At 33.7% G+C, this 17,021-nt stretch overlaps 1 protein-coding gene across 3 annotated transcripts; it reads right to left on the bottom strand.

Annotated features, from left to right (window-relative positions):
- Positions 1-4,831: 4,831 nt before the first annotated feature.
- LOC127074044 (ribonuclease J) lies at positions 4,832-14,502 on the bottom strand. Of its 3 annotated transcripts, none has more exons than XM_051015304.1 (17): positions 14,255-14,502; positions 13,840-14,068; positions 13,380-13,503; positions 12,763-12,819; positions 12,252-12,443; positions 12,091-12,168; positions 11,299-11,481; positions 11,139-11,219; positions 9,751-9,816; positions 9,558-9,650; positions 8,654-8,779; positions 8,178-8,291; positions 7,952-8,047; positions 7,768-7,865; positions 7,287-7,693; positions 5,828-6,141; positions 4,832-5,408 (listed from the first exon to the last, which is right to left on the bottom strand). In XM_051015304.1, the coding sequence occupies exons 1-17, from the start codon at positions 14,355-14,357 to the stop codon at positions 5,316-5,318; spliced, it is 2,454 nt and encodes an 817-aa protein (XP_050871261.1). In that variant the 5' UTR covers positions 14,358-14,502; the 3' UTR covers positions 4,832-5,315. The 3 variants fall into 3 exon arrangements, with proteins under 3 accessions (XP_050871261.1, XP_050871260.1, XP_050871262.1); XM_051015303.1 differs by having other exon boundaries at positions 13,840-14,092; XM_051015305.1 differs by lacking the exon at positions 4,832-5,408 and having other exon boundaries at positions 5,834-6,141; positions 7,483-7,693; positions 13,840-14,092.
- Between the last annotated feature and the right edge of the window lie 2,519 nt (positions 14,503-17,021).

Below are 17,021 nucleotides of genomic sequence, written 5' to 3' on the forward strand. Positions count from 1 at the left end.
GCAAATATTTGTCTCACAGCAAATCATCAAGATGATGAGGTAATATCTCACTTTTCTTATCAATATTTATTTGGAATTTGTAAGAAGCTAAGAAAATAAACAAGTAAATTAGAACAAATAATCGTTACCTCCCAAAACAGTATCTCTTCCCTTGAATTGAAGAATAAAAACCTACTAGAAGAAATAGAAAGCCTTAGAGAGAGACAATATGATTTAATTCAAAACTCTTCCTCATCTTATAAAGTCTAAGACGAATCTATCATGTGTGATCAATGTAACACTTTGAAAAATAAAATCGAAGTTATTCAAAACACACTTGATAAATTCACTAGAGGGAGAGACAACTTGAATCTTTTGCTAGGTAATCAAATGGTGTCCTATAATAAGGTTGTGAGGTAACGGAAACACAAGAAAATGAGATGGGGTTGAATTGGGATTCTATAATGAAAATATTTTGCTACCAAAAACAAAAAGGAGAGAACTTAGAATAAAAATAATGAACACACATATTTTTATCTTGTTTCGCTGTTAACAAAGCTACCTCCAGTCTATCCACCAAAGTGATTTCGCCTTATCAAAAGGACTTAATCCACTATAACCAAACTTGGTTACAAACACAAAGACTAACCGACAATGTCTTCTTGAGAAGTTTTGACAATACCCTAGTCTCTCAAAGAAATACAACTCAGACATTGATAAACAAAGTGTGTTACAAAGTTGTTTTTAAGAAAGCAGATTACACAAATGCATTACAAAGAATTACACACAAAAGTAGTTTCTATGAAAGTGTATGAACTAATGTTCCATGTGTGTTTGTTTTTCTTTCTCTCAAAATATCCATAGTATGCAATGTTCATGTTGTAGTTATTACTTTGTGGTGTATCTTATTCCATTCTTCTAAGAATCCTTTATATAAGAAATGAAAAGATCTGTTGGAGGACAGAAATGGAATCACAAATGTAGTTGTATCCTTGCATAACGGTCTGTATAAATAGGATACACAATGGTGCAATAATACAAGTATTTTCCAATTAAATTAATGTAGTGAAAAGACTATTGATCTTGTATTGTGTACTATTTATTTCACGTAAAACTTTTTAATCTCATCTTCAATTATTCAAAGGCTTTAGATAGAGAGTCAATGAAGCATGCATAGAAGAAGAATTAGAGCATGTATGAAAGAGTCTCCAAAATCTGGTCTTCAGAGTCTTGATCTAGTTCATCAAAATCTGGTCTTCAGAGTCTAGTGACACATTTCATCAGAGTTGTTGAACACAAGACTTCAGAGCTTGACAACGTCAGAGGCTTCTCCTGTTAGAGTTATTATCTGAAGCTTTGGATGAGCGATGTTCAAAAGCGTTGATTAGAGTATTATAGAGCTTGGTAACATTTGTAGAACACACATCTTAGAGTCATAATGCACTAGGTTCAGAGTCTGATGATGTCACACGCCACTTCTTTAGAGTCATAACTTGTATCTAGTATCTACACACTTAACAAAACCATTATGGTACAAAATTGTTCTTTATAAATATATGTATTGTCATCACCAAAACATAAGGCTATATGCATAACCAAACCATGTTCTTACGGGGTTGGTCTTGGTTACGAACCTAAGAACAATAGTAAAAGTTTTATTAATATTTTCAATGCCCAACAAAAATCTAAATGTAAAACCCTAAAATGCACTTACCGCAACAAAGATAGTCATATTGCCATGTCTTTTTAATAAAAAAAAAGAGTCATGAGAGTAAAGAAGGAAATCCCCATTCACACTTTTATTAAGAGCACTGCAATTAAAAAGAGAAAGATACATACTCATAATATGTATTCCACTAACATCAAAGAATCCAAGAAGATTTGAGTACCAAAGATAGAAAAGTTAAATTGTGATACATATGATGATACTGACAATTACTCTTCAAGTTGCACAAGTGAAGAAATAAATATATTATATTGTTCCACTCCTACAAAATAATAAAGTTATTTTCCTAACAACAACAAGACAAAACCATTGAATCTTTGAGTGTTGGTAAGATCCCTAATCTTACCTTTTAGTTGTTCTAATTAGTTATAGTTTTATTGCAAAAGTTACTTAATATTGAGTAAGATGTGTAACAAAGGTAATAAAGTATGTTTAAATCCTTTATATGCACGATCTATAAAAATATTAATGTGAAATCCTTTTAAATCCTCTTTTCAAAAGTACTATGACTATGAAAAAACTCATACATATTATCTTTGGTGAACTAATCCCTAGTAGGTAGAAGTAGAGGTTGTTACTTTTGCAGGTATCCATTAAAGAACATCCTTTGAATATGACAATCAAGGAAAAGAAAAATATCAAATGCAAAAGGAAGTACAAAGTCCAAATGAAGAGATTCAAGTTAAAGAAGTCAACTTAAAAGAATCAATGTCCAACTAAAGAATAGAGGACCATTAAGGACCCATCTAATTCAAAATTTTAATGGAGATACTTCCAAGGGGATTACATCTCAGCATTTGCTTATCAATATTAAAATTGAAATATATGAGAGCTTTCTGATATATATTAGATGTACAAGAAGAAGTGATTACCTGATGGCGTTTGTCTATCGTAATGCTTTTGATGTTGATGGTATCCCTCAACGGATGGGATCAAGGTGTTGATGGTATCATTCAAATGTTGCAATGAAGAGATTGCACCTAGATCTTAGTTTTTATTTTTAGGCACTATCGTATAACATGTACCGTAGATGTATTTTAGTTTGGACATGTGTATATAATGATTTCATTAGGCTCTTGTGTTATATCATTACCAAATAAATATCTTGTATAATGTATTTTATATATGTATATTATATGAGGTGTTAACGTTTCTGTCATCTCTTTAGGAGAGTTTTTATGTTGCATTTGGTTCCTTGCAATCCATGAAACCTTCCTCTTAAGCCTTTTGACATAGTTTTCAATCTTGTTCATGGTGTTTTATAGAATTTGTTCGTCATCACTGTGTTGTGTTGGTGACAAGGTTCCTCGACAATGGGGTCCACCACCTTCATCGGAGAGCCTTATTGGTGATTGTGATTCAGGACATCTCAAGCCTCCATCGTCGTTGGCCTATCTCATAAGTTATTCATTGTGTGCATTGAAGTTGTGATTATGGTGACTTGGTTCTACATGTCATGGCTCTAGGGATCTCAACTTCTAACTACTGTCATGTTGTTAGGGTCTTGAGGCTTAGGGAAATTATACTTTGCCCCATGAAGGGCACTAATGTTCACGTATAAACCAAACTGGTTGATAATCAAAGCTAGTGATATGAGCTCCAAGCCTATAAGTTGAACAACACTATGATGTAAAAGTTATATAAGGTGTGAACATGAAGTGAACGAGCGAGTTGATGATTGAGTGGTCATACATGTGGATGAGTCCTCTATTTATATAGTCAATGGACTGGTGTACACTGCAATTAGTTGTTATATTTACTTAGGTGATCACATGGATCATATTGGGATAAGTTAGTGTCTTATTATGACTGAATGTTGAGATAAAAGATGACTTTATTTGATTTTAATACACTCCGTGATGTTTAGAATGGTGGAAGCATGTTAGTGATTTGTGAGGTGGAGGAATTTGGACATGTTACGGATGAATGGGATGAGTTTCTTAAACTGCTTGAGGAATCATAGATGAAACCTAAGGATATTCATGGACAACGCCGAGAATTGGTTGAGCATGTATTAAATAATTTGAACAATTGATTGAAGATTATAAGTTGTGTTATGAGTACAAATTGACTTCAAATCAACCATTAGAGAAGATAATATAATGAGGAGTAATGAACCGGTTACGGTTTGCAAAATTGTTAACAAGAAACAATTGTAGTGGTGCAATGGCGTAACTTTGAGAAATCGATGAAAAGTTAGTGAGAAGCATGAGACGTTTCCCACATACAATACCTTTATTATGTACTAGAATATAGAATAGATGTAGTGTTGAACATGATCGTCGCGATAAGACTTCTGATGCGATGGTTATGGTTCTTCGATGATCAAAAAGATTATCTGCAAAAGATTAACACTCTAACACTCAAATCAGTATTTAAGAGAGATGAAACTATTGCAAGTAAGAGTCAAAGAATACCTAAGTGTGACTTAAGGTCACACTTATACAATGGAGACAATTATATTTGTCTCTAATTTGTCTGACATGGAATGCAGTTAAATGTAGATCAATAGTTGAGATGGAAGAGAGACAATGCTCTTGAGTGATGCATAAGAATGAGACTTCATTTCTACGTCAGTGTTTGGCACACTCTTACTAAATTAAGTCTAAAGATTAAGTCAATCTTTATAAATTTTTGAACAAATATATATATATATATATATATATATATATATATATATATATATATATATATATATATATATATATAACATGTGTTAAAATTAGAAAGTCAGATCATAGTCCGATCGTACCCCACTCTTCAATTTAAAAAATTATTTGTGTTTTATTTTAGAGTATTTAGATGAGATGATAAGAGATCTCTTTCGATTTAATCAAATGTCCTGTATTTAAATTTAACGCTTAATCCTATAATAATATTAAATTTTCTTGAATACAATGTAAGGGGAAATTTATAAATAGCAGGGAGAGGGAGCGTACCCTTTTATTGACCAAAACAGTTTTAACAACTTTCTAATATGCATTGTTACAACGGCTTACTCATTGAAGTATTTATGGTACATGACTCCATCCAACTCTCCTAACTTATAACTTCAAAAAATCACAATGGCATTAGCATTGCACCGTAAGATCGACAGGATAGATTCACATCCAAATACACTAAAAGTAGAAACATCTAGACCTTCACATTAATTTTACTGTTGTATGTGACCAAGATTTAGATTTCAACAATTGATTTATGACGCCCAAACACATACCACTAATAAAAATAATGAAACTAATTCGGACAGTTAATGGAATAAATTTATGTTGGACTCCTTCAAAATTAGTATCAATTCTACAGTAAAACTTTTTTTATATCAATGTCATTTGGTTTGAGAGCAACCATTTGAGTAGGGGGATAATCATCTCCTAAACTGGCATACTCATCCTTCATTAACTATTGTTAGCTTGAATGGAAATCCCTTTTGATTCTGCCTATCTTCTAACAAAACTAGGGACTTTCAATCTCACAGATCCATGATGCAATAATCATGCGACTGATGGATTATCTTTATCTTCCCACCTCCAACCATGCTCAAATTTATATTATCAAGCATGATGCAGAAAGCTTTTGCAAATTTAGCTGGTCTTATTCATCAAACTCCCGGTCATATTTTTGCTGGTGCCTCAATATCAGACAGAACCTTTTCCATGTCTTCCAGATATAGCCATCTTTCCTCTCTGTTCTCATTTTTAATCTCCTGCTTATAAAAGAGAGAAAAAAAATGAATCAATTGTTGAAACAGCAGCAAACTCATTTAATAGTAATACAACTACAGTATATTGTTTTAAAGGCTTGTACACAACCCCTTCTATTTAAGTCACTTCAACGTTGGGTATCTCTCAAGATCCTGGTTTTCTACTATGTAGTATCAATAATCAATATAGTTGACATCATAGATCTTTTTGGTGTAACCTATTCTTTCGGACAGTACAAGTCGGAGATAATTCAATAAAAGGAGAGTGGATAGAATCAACAATGTTGCTGGTAATGATGAAAATGTAAAGACAATACAAATTAAACAAGCAAGCCCCATCCAAGAACTATGATTACTTTTAGTGATTGTATCATCAATTGCTTTATATCTTGATATCAAGTCACACAGAAGAAGAAACAAACCTCATATTTCTGTAACAGAGATGTCCACATAGATCTACACTGCCTAGGATTTTTGTTGATACCATAAGCCAACAAGTTCTTGGATATTTCTTCCCAGAAGACATTATTTCCCTTCACTAATTGAAATGTGTCCTCAAATTCCCTGCGCACACCAATCAACTTCTTAACTTCCTCCTCTTTCCATTTGTTTCTCTTCACTGGTTTGATTTCAGCATCTTCAGGACCATTCTCTGTTTCAGACAAATTACTCGCAGCTCTATTTGAGGTAGTGGCATCTTCCTTAGGTAGAAGACCTTCAGCATCATTATCATCCTCTGTGCCAATTAATAGAATAAAGGTGGGAAAAGGGATACAGGATTTAAAAGTAACTACAGCAGGGGAAATATATCAGTTAAAATTAACTAATATCTATGCACCAAATATAATTTTAAAAAAAAACATGATATACCATAGACTTGGAGGTCTGTAGCACTTTGACGTGACTTTGATAAATAAAGAATATAAACATCTTACGCGTAAATTACAGAATCCAAGATATTCATATTTCAGTCGCTTGTATACAATGTAAACTATCAAACACTGTCTGTAAATCCATTTCATGGCACACTAACTTGTCATCATCACCAAGGGTTTGATGGTTGTGAGAAGAAAGACAAGATGAGAAAGAATGAACTGAGAGTAAGAACTGAAAAATAAAGTAGATTTGATGTATTGTTCAGTATTTGAGAAAGAGGGAAGAAATATACACAAAATAAACTTGTTTTCGCTCTCCTTTTGTTTGGTTGGATAGAAAGTGGGAGAGAAGAAATAGTGATGATTTAGGAAACGATAATAATATAATAAACCAGAAAAACTAATATACAATGTTGCATTATTTTCTACTAAATCTAATTACTTATTTTCCACCTAAATCTAATCAAATTTATTAGTTTAATTTAGTATGTATTATTCATTTTACTTATCTAAATATAAGTTTGCGTTGGTGGATTCATTGTGTTGCCTTCAATTCACTGCTATAACTTTCAAGAGGGTTGATGAAATGACGGTTTGGCAAAAAAAATCAAGTGCATGGAGAGAGGGGCAAGTGCGAAAGGCAAAACAAATATCAGTATTTCTTTGCCCTTTCTTCCCAAACACGTGAAGACTGAAAAAATGGAGTAGGTTCCACATCTAACTCTCTCTTCTTTGATTCTCTGCAAAACCAAACCGGGAAAATGCTCTATTTCTCTTATACTCCTCACTTATTCTTTACTAACATCAGACTCTAGATTAATCACTAATTTGATTTGCATTGGTTAGCCCAAGGAAACAGGTAGTGTGAAAACCATACTTTGCTAGGTTAACATTTGTAGACTTCCAGATGTTCTGCACCAGAGACCTATATGAACGGAAGAATCTAGGAAATACATGCCAGTGATAAAGAAAACAAGGCATCAAGTGGATTGATTTTCTAACATACCAATCATCCCTCTAATTTGCGTTTTGGTGGATTGATTTTCTCTCTCGTGTCGATGCACCGCGTTTCTAAAAGTTGATATCCCACCTACATGGGACTTTCCAGATAACCTTGTGTTTATCTCAGTAGCGAGAACAGCTGCAGGATTTTCTATAGCAACTGCAATAACATCAGGCCGTTTGCCACTATACTTCCTCACCATTTTCCTTAACATCTCAGATACAGTTTTTTCCATGTGAGCCAGTGGGCTGTTAACAGGGCAGCTTGAAAGAGCAGCATGAGCGGCTTTATTCAGTGCGTCCAACAGCTTCCCTTTGTCAAGCCATAGGCATCTTGTGGTAATTCTTATCTTTCCTTTTAAGGTGTTTTCAACCGAACTGTCTAAACTGTGAGGGCGACATACTTCCATGCTGTAAAACAATCAAGATTAGCATGTGACTGAACATGTTAAACCAAACCTTGACTAACTACTTGAAAAATTCACCTAACGACAATGATGCCGTCTAATGCAATTCTCAATCTTTCATCAATGAACAGTTCGCTTGATGAACCAAATGCTTTGTCACCGTCACTATACTTCAACTGCAAGGAAAAAGGGAGGTAGTATCACAGAACTATAAATTATAAATTTCTAAAAAAAGGCCAGTGGAATACTGAGGACTATAAACCTGCAAATTCTCTTTTCCAAGGGCAATAAATCCATTAGAAAGGACTTTTCTGTTTCTCAAATGTGAAACGCCAAGCATCTCTCCATTCATAATAACCTGGTGCATAAATCTTATCAGTTGCTTCAACAATTTATGCTATAATTCATGTAACATTTATTAAAATCCTGTAAGCCACTCATTTCTCATCTATCATATAAGAACATCCAATAAGGAGACAATCACTCACAGCAGTGTGTTGAATGCCAGTTGATTTTCCAAGTAACTCATGCTCCTTTAAGAACAAGAGTTCTCCATGTATGGGAAGAAAATGCTGTGGCCTCACAATTCTGAGCACTTCCTCCTGCAGGAATATATATATAGTTTTCAAATAACATGTCATGGCAAAGACAAAAACCAACAAAGTGATGCATATTAAAAGACAAATATCAGATCAGATATAGCAAACTGAAAAATGCACCAAGACAAAGCAATTAGTTTGGCAAGGCTTGATTATCCACGTTACATTTCATTACCCTGGTATTTAGTAAAAGTATAAAACCATGTTCACTTTTCCTTTAGAACTAAGAATATTCTTCAAATTCCTTTTGGTTCTAATGATTTGATGGTGTTGCATATATATCTAGCTTATATTTAACAGAAAGGGGTGAGAAAATGAAAATACGAACAAAAAGGAAGAAAATAGGTGATAATACAAAAACTTACCAATTCACCACGATACCCATGACCAGATGTGTGTAGACATTCCTTCTTCCCCATGACTATTGTTGATCCAATCTCTGATATTCGGTTTAGCATATCCATAACACGAGACTCGTTGCCGGGGATAATCTAACAGGGATATATACACAAAACAAGTTTACAACATAAACTGATTATTAGATAAACTTTTTTGAGAATTATACTTTCCTTTTGCAGAAATATTTTTAGAAATTAATACAATCAAAAGTTCATGCTCAAAAATCAGAAGTTATTACTAGAGTAGTTTGAAATCTGAAAGTAAAAAGAGTACATTGTAAGTTCATCCACTGATATCAGTGACTTAGCAACTTAGGAAGGGCAAAAACTTTAAAATAACAGTTATTATACTAGTGTCGTATACTTCACGGACACTACAAATACTCCTGTTGAGATATTGATATTTATTATAGCATAATTTGTTGGTATCTTTTGGAATTTTGATAGGATTGCATTCCTATTTAGATTATCTCTCATGTATATAAATAGGTGTTTTAACCTTTTCAATATAATGAGAAATATTCATATTCAAGTACTCCTAACCTAACTGTCTTTTTTTATTTCACTTATAATTTCTGAACTTCTATACCAACACAAAGGAGAACACCACCATAATTAGAAAACTTAGAGATTTTATTGTGTCTGCATTGACTCCATGTTAACTTTTAAAAATTTGATTTGTCTTTTGATTTGAGATCTGTGTTTTATTATGTTAATCTTTTATGAATTTTATACATGATATCATAGCCATGTTGTATACTATAATCTTCTAACAACATCATATTCCCTTGCCCCATGCTTTATCCATGATTTCTATAGTACAGCCAAAGTGCTTTAAGAAATCAAAAGCCAGATACCCAATTTATCATACCTTAGCAGAATACAACAGAACGTCTTCCTTTGTCAGTTTCAAAGCATGACTACTTCCGTAAGATGCAAGATTTAAAGCAGCACGCGGTTCTGCCTGACACAATAGCAAATATTTATTCATATGCCATAAATTTGTTCCCTGTATGTAGTAGATGGAAATAGATGGCCTTTAAAGGACCTTAAAAATTACTTACTTGAGAACCCGTAGTCATGATCAGCAAATCCTTAGGCGCATAAGCATCAATATCCTCTACTTTCACCTATGAAAAAGTAGAAATAACTATGAACGGGCAACATAAATAAGACTTACAGCTGCTCTAATAAATAAGAGTCAAAACTATTCAAATTTCAAAGAAGACAATTTCCTATCTTGTGCTATGCTGTGACAATCAACAAGAGTCAAAGCCAGTCATTGTCTACGGTAGGTTTGTATCTACCACGCCCTCTATTCACACACGATCAAATATATGTTGCTGTATTCAGAACGAAAAAGGGGTTGAAAATGATTTTGGATGAAGATTGCAAAATATGCAGTTCAACAAACAATGTTGTATCCTGAGGTCTTTAACAACCTCTAGGATATTAATCAAACAGGTACATATTTAAATCTCAAACTGTATTATATCTAATATTGTACTTTAAATTCATAATGACTTACAATATATGTTATCATGTTTTATATACTAATGTATTGAAGTTGTTCTTTATTGTTTTTGCAGTTCAATTTGGAGCATGAAAGCAAGTATGACTTGCAGACAATTTACAATACTTTTTGGCAATCTATATGTTGTAATCACATCAAACTTACACTTGCAAGTTGCAACAAAAACGTGAGATGTATAACATCTGTGCTATTTGTTTCCCTTATGAGGAATTATGGCTACATCATTCTAATGTTTTTCTAGATATTGTTAGCTTGTCGAGTAACCCACATTTTGTTTACAACAGATATTGTTGATTTTTATGAATATGGTTGCTGATTTTATGTAAATAGATAATTCAGGGGCTGCAGTTTTTTTTTTTATTTTACCTTGGTTGCACTGCATTAGTCCTTTTAAATTTTTAATAATTAGTGTTCGTATGCACACAGAAATTGACGGTGTAAGTTTACACAAACTTAACCTTAAAATTCTGTCTCCCCGTGTGTTGCACTAGGATACTCAAAATTTGTTATTTACATGTGAGTTGAAGTAGGTCAAGGTCATGGAGATAGCTTATGCTATTTATAGGGTGTTGTAACTAACTGAGTTATTTACATGTGAGCTGAATTAGGTCAAGTCATGGAGATAGCTTATGCTATTTATAGGGTGTTGTAACTAACTGAGTTAGTTACAACTACGCTGACTCAGAAGAGTTTGTTCTAACTACCTTCTAGACAGTTCTAAACATACTAATCTGTTTCCTAATTATAAGCAAAGCAGTTACTGATATTAAGACTTCTAATCGATTAAGTTTTCTTCAACCTCCCGATCCCGTTTTCCAAACTCTCAGTTATTAACATTATAAAAGAAATCAAGTCCAGCCACCAAATTAAGAAACAAAGAAAGTAGGATAACAAAAAATATATACACGTGTTTATTACCAAAGTGGATGGATCAATTGGAGACTTTCCATCCTTCCATGCTGCATCCAAATATGTCCTTAAAGACATGCCAGAAAACACCTGATAGAATAGTCATAAAACTTTAAACACAGGCTTTAATCAATTAAAATATACAAGCTAAGAAATAAAATAAACATACCAACTTTCTGCCAGTCAAATCAGCAGCAGCTTTTACACTTCCAAGACGATTAATATTAGATGAAAACTGGGTTGTTATAACCCTTCCTTTGGCAGCTGAAATATGCCTCAATAATGCATCAGCAACGACAGACTCGCTCATTGTCCTTCCAGGTGATTGTACATTTGTTGAATCACTCATCATCTGTAAAGCAATTCCAAAACACTGTTTGTTTCTATCCTTTGACAAAATTTAAGAAAAAGGTGACATATATTCTACATGTGTTGTGATACCCAGGCACGGAGTGAAAATGAGAAGGAACCAACAGAGAGTTTTAGTGCATGTTCAAGCTACAACGACCTCAGACCTACATCCACGGGCAAAACAGATATAATTTACTATAACCGATGAAGATTATATGTGTTAGCCACGCAACGATCAAATCCAAAACACTCAACGTGAATTATGTGAACACCTATTGGCCTAATCCATCCATTTCCGCCATAATATTCCATGAAAAATTATTGTGAGGTCAGGTACAAGTCAGATCTACCCCAAATTTAAATAAAAGCCACTTATAACATATTTGAATTTCATCAAACAATTGAGAGCATAGCTAACTGATATCATTGAAAGTAAATCTCCAAGGATGCACCTCATATATGTCTAGATTTTAAAAAGTAGAAAATGCTACCCTTTTGAGCTCCTATACCAGCACAAGACTAATCATGAAAGCCGTGTTCACTTTGAAAGGGTCTATTTTACTTACCACCCAGAGAAACATCACAACAATTCAAAACACAAGTGACTCACCAATGTGACTCCTTCTTTAGAGAGTTCCTCTAGAGCTTCACGGTCGAAAAATTTCCCATCTAATGGTGTTTCATCGATCTGTTGAATCAGCATGTTCAGCAGCAGGAGATTCGTGGTTGACGGAAGGTACAAAACATAGAGAAACAGATTAAAATTCTAACCTTCCAATCCCCAGTATGAAGAATAGTACCATCAGAGCAGCGAAGAACTAATCCACAGCAATCCGGAATAGAATGGCTCACTCTGATAGGCTCTATCTCAAATGGCCCAGCTACAAACTTCTTCCTTGTTCTAAATACTTTTAGTTGGGATGGAACAAAAATACCATGATCCTTCAAACGTTTTCTTATAAGCTGTTAAAAATAACAAGGTTACCTTCTATGGATTGCAATGAACCAAATAAGCAATGTGCAACAATTTTCATTGCAATAGATATGAATAGTGACACACAATAAAGAATTTAAGAAATAAGTCAACTTCAAACAGAACAATATTGTTGATTCTTATGAAAAATGAACTAATTGGAAAGCGGAATTTTACTAATAAAGAATTTAAGAAATAAGTCAACTTCAAACAGAACAATATAGTTGATTCGTATGACAAATGAACTAATTGGAAAGCGGAATTTTACTAATAAAGTAAGGTAACAAGACTAAAAAGATTTCTTTTTACCTCCATTGTAAACGACGATGCAAAAATTGGTGTTTGAGAATCCAACACTGGGATGACCTGATGAACCAGGTAAAAGTTAAAGTAACTATGAGCATATATATGGAAATAACAGAATATATATGGTTTTAATAAAAGAATAATAATCAATTAGACTGAATGAAAGAGAAGAAACAAAGTATTTGAAAACATACAGGAAGAGTGAAATACTTTTTCATCCAAGAACGGCGGTCACACAACCATTACCTTAGATGTTTCATATAGCTTATAAAAGATTGCAGTATGAGTAGCCAGTAAATATGTCCACGAGTTCTAGTCCTTAAACATGCTATAATCCAAAACACACTAATTATAGACCTAATATATTCTATCATAGTTGTATATCCTCTTTGAAACCCATTGCATTAACTTAAAATTATCATAGTGATGAAGGCACCAAGTATTGGTTCATTTACAAAAATAAGTGTTCTTGTTATAGTACATTTCCATTTCTTATGGCAGAATGCATCAAACAATGGGCATTTTTATCCTGTGACAAAATTCTCAAGCAAATCTTATGGAATAAATCAGAGAGAACTAGTTGATAAAAGAATATATTTCCTCGGAATAGGAAGCATTACCCAAGGCAATGCACCAATATGATCTTCATGACCGTGTGTTATAACTACTGCTTCAATTTTGTGGCTCCATTTTTTTATAAATGTTGTGTCAGGTATTATCTTTTGGACCCCAAGCTCATCATAGCTGAAACAAGTGAACAATGTACAAATAAAAGGTAAGGTAACCTAGAATGCAAATGAAAATCAGAGCAAAAGACAATCATGCCGAAGCAATTTGATAGCACTTAACAGTGCAAATGGATTTAAAATTTTCAAATCATCTTCATACGGAAAATATCTTGCAGTCTTCATAACTGTAGGATGCAATGCCACTTCGACTAGCATTTAACATTTTAAATTCTTTCATACGAAATTAAATTTCCTATGCAGACAGATTGAGATTATTCCATGTGCTAAGTATGAGTGATAAGTCATAGCCATACAATATATAAGAGAGAGGGAATGGAGTTGCAAGCTGTACTCTGGGAACATGACTCCGGCGTCAATGAGGATATATCGATCATAGTTCCCCAGAAGCATGCAATTCATTCCAATTTCACCCAACCCGCCAATAGGAAGAACACGAAGGGGTGGCCCATCTGATCCTTCGTAAAATTGCTCCATCTTGCGTTGAACAGAGTCCTCCATGCTTTTTTTAGGACCTTCTATTCTTCTTGATCTTTTTTGCAGTACTTTGGCTACATCAATATCTACTCGAAACAGAACAATATAAACTATAATAACACAGATTTCAGTTTCATTCAAATTTCTCGATAAAACCATATGATATCAATCCAATTTCACTCAAATTTCAAAAAATTAAACAAACGAATAAATAACTACTTGTTTCAAAATTTAAACGATGTAACGATGAAATAGGAGACAGTGTGAATTACTTGGGAGAGCATTGGAGGGAAAAGAGTAACAAGAGGAACGCGTCCTTGTAGGGTGAAGACGATGTCTGCCATAGAAGAGGGAAAGGGAATTACAGGTAACCATTTTTCAGAGAGAAAAACGAAACCCTAACGATTTGTGGTATTGGAGGAAATGGAATGGAGAGGGTTTTGGTAGGAGCTGCTACTTGGGGAGTTAAGTTCGAAGCGGGAAATGGGTATTGCGTGCGCTTCACTACCATCTTTCTTTCTTACACAACAATAGACAAATAAGAGAACCTCAGTATATGGGTTTAAATATACATTTGATCATTTTATTTTATTTTATTTTATTTTTAATTCATGTAATTTGTTATTTTGTTTTCTTGATAAATACATAGCATTTTGTTTTTATTGTGGTTTTTTAATCTTTTGATTTATATCATAATTAATCTTAAATATATAAAGTATTTTATTTTTATTTTTTTAATATAAATATTAAAAAAATAATTTTAATATAAAATAATTTTGTATGGACGAACAAATGAACAATGATTAAAAATAAAATAATATATATTTGTAGTTACACTTAAAAATAAATAAAATTTGAGTTAAAATCAGTTGACAAATGTTTTCGGATTAGTCGATAGTCCTTCAAGTGAGATTAAGTCAAGTGAGCAAGTTGAGTGTCAATCTTATCTAATATCTATTAGATTTATTTGGTCGTTGTAGCACATGATACTTTGTCTTCTTTAATTAACGTGTATGGTAATATATGTATAATTATGGTTTAAATATATTTTGTAACACCCATATATAATATATGTCTAAAATACATATTATCCATAGTGTAAAACTGGTACTGAAATACATAAGCGCCTAGCAGCACAGTGTACATAAACAAATACAATATGACACAAAATGTACACAAAAGTGCCCAAAATAAAACTATTGATCTAGATCATTAGACAATGATCCCAAAAATATCTACACAACGGAAAGGAAAGCCATAAGTCATCAGGTAAGCAAAACATCACTTTATCTTGCCCTTACCCTTCTCCTGCTCAGAACCACCTAAAAAATAATCAACAACATGGGGTGAGATAATAATCTCAGTGTGTTCCCTATCTTATGGGTCCACTCGGCTCTACAGGATTTTCTAATCAATATTCAACTCATACTTAACTCGAGTCAACAAGGGAACGAAGACTTGAGCAATGAGGAAACTAACTCGCAATGTATGGCAACATGCACCTGAGTTCTCACAACTCAACCACGATCATTATTCAGATCACGAAACGTCAATTCCCGAACGGACTTATGTCTAAGTCAGGCCCGGTTCATGTATGCTCGTATGATTCGACTTTCACGGTGGACATCGGGTCCTCTATGAGGCTTAATCCCCAGTTCAAGCGACCGTCACCCGTATGGGAATCTAACCCACTTAGCGTCTCTTTCACCGTATGAGAATCCAACCCATTTAGGTGTCCACCTTTCCCCTACGTCCACCACGGTTGGGGCTCAAACCCAATTGAGGCTCGAATCATCGATCTCACATCCCAATGCTTACTCATCAAAGTATACCAAATAGAGATGTGCATCATCACAGAAAATACACATTTTGAATACATGATCGGTTCCACAAAACATTGGTTCCACGAACCATAACAAAATCAGTCAATCACAGGTGACTTCATTCACCACAATACACAAATATTAACATGGCATGTTTCATACAATGCGTCTCATTCTCAATCATGGCAACAATTCGTCCACGACCTCCACATAAGCGTCGTACAAATGAATATTGTATCTCATATTACCTAGGTTGTAAACCTAACTCATGACCTAATTTCAATCCTAGGTTAACTCACTAGACTCATCATGTAATTTTCACCATTAGCATGTATTCAACATAAGCATAGCATCACAATTGATTAATGGTTGGAAGAATGCATTTAGAAACACTTAAGAAATGGATTTTAAAGTTTTTAACTTAAGTCAATCGATTGGTTGGGGAAACCCAATCGATTGGTTCCTCTCACATTTCTGTTTTTTCAAAATTTGTTGAGGATCAATCGATAGATCCTGAGTGTCAATCGATTGACTCACTGAAATTTTTTCACTGTTCATATACAACAAGTTTGTGCAATCGATTGCAATGCAGTGTCAATCGATTGGTCTTGCTAAAATTACATTTTTTCTGCAAAACAAAGGGCTGTCAATCGATTGATGACAGAGACCAATCGGTTGGTCCACTCACATTTTCACATTTTCCACTTCATATACACCCTTTCCTCTGTTATTTCATTTCTAACACACCATCCATTTCTTCTTCCAACAAAACTCATCATATTACATGCTCATATACACATGTATAACAAGGATTCCAAGTTCATAACCACAAGGATTCCAACATCATAAACACAACCAATCATTTAACCACAACCACAACAAATCATGTTATCACAACAATCATAAAGAACCTATCAAGCACATGTTCATAAAAACAACAACATCAAGAGAAATATTCATCACATAGCATGGATTGTTCATGATTTATCTATGATTTCATAACCCTAATCTTCTAGAAACCTAGAGTTTCTAACTAGAACCGACCTCAAGAAATTGAAGAGGAGGAGTTGTTGAAGATGAGATGAGGATGAGGATGATGGTGTTGGTTCCAAGCTTTCCTTCTTCTTCTTCTTTTCCACTAGCCTTGCTTTCTCTTCTTCTACCTTTGCCTTAAGCTACTTCTTTCTTTCTATCCTTTCCTTTTCTTCTGGTGGCT

Source organism: Lathyrus oleraceus, chromosome 4 (genome assembly GCF_024323335.1).
Source record: "Lathyrus oleraceus cultivar Zhongwan6 chromosome 4, CAAS_Psat_ZW6_1.0, whole genome shotgun sequence".
Classification (NCBI taxonomy): Eukaryota; Viridiplantae; Streptophyta; class Magnoliopsida; order Fabales; family Fabaceae; genus Lathyrus; species Lathyrus oleraceus.

Excerpts from the sequence above, each read along its gene's own strand:
- LOC127074044 (XM_051015303.1), bottom strand. The coding sequence starts at position 14,357 with ATGGTTACCTGTAATTCCCTTTCCCTCTTCTATGGCAGACATCGTCTT. Across the intron at positions 11,220-11,298 it reads ATTTGACTGGCAGAAAGTTG|GTGTTTTCTGGCATGTCTTT; the intron begins GTATGTTTATTT and ends CTATTCTATCAG. Across the intron at positions 5,409-5,827 it reads CTCTGTTACAGAAATATGAG|GAGATTAAAAATGAGAACAG; the intron begins GTTTGTTTCTTC and ends TTTTATAAGCAG.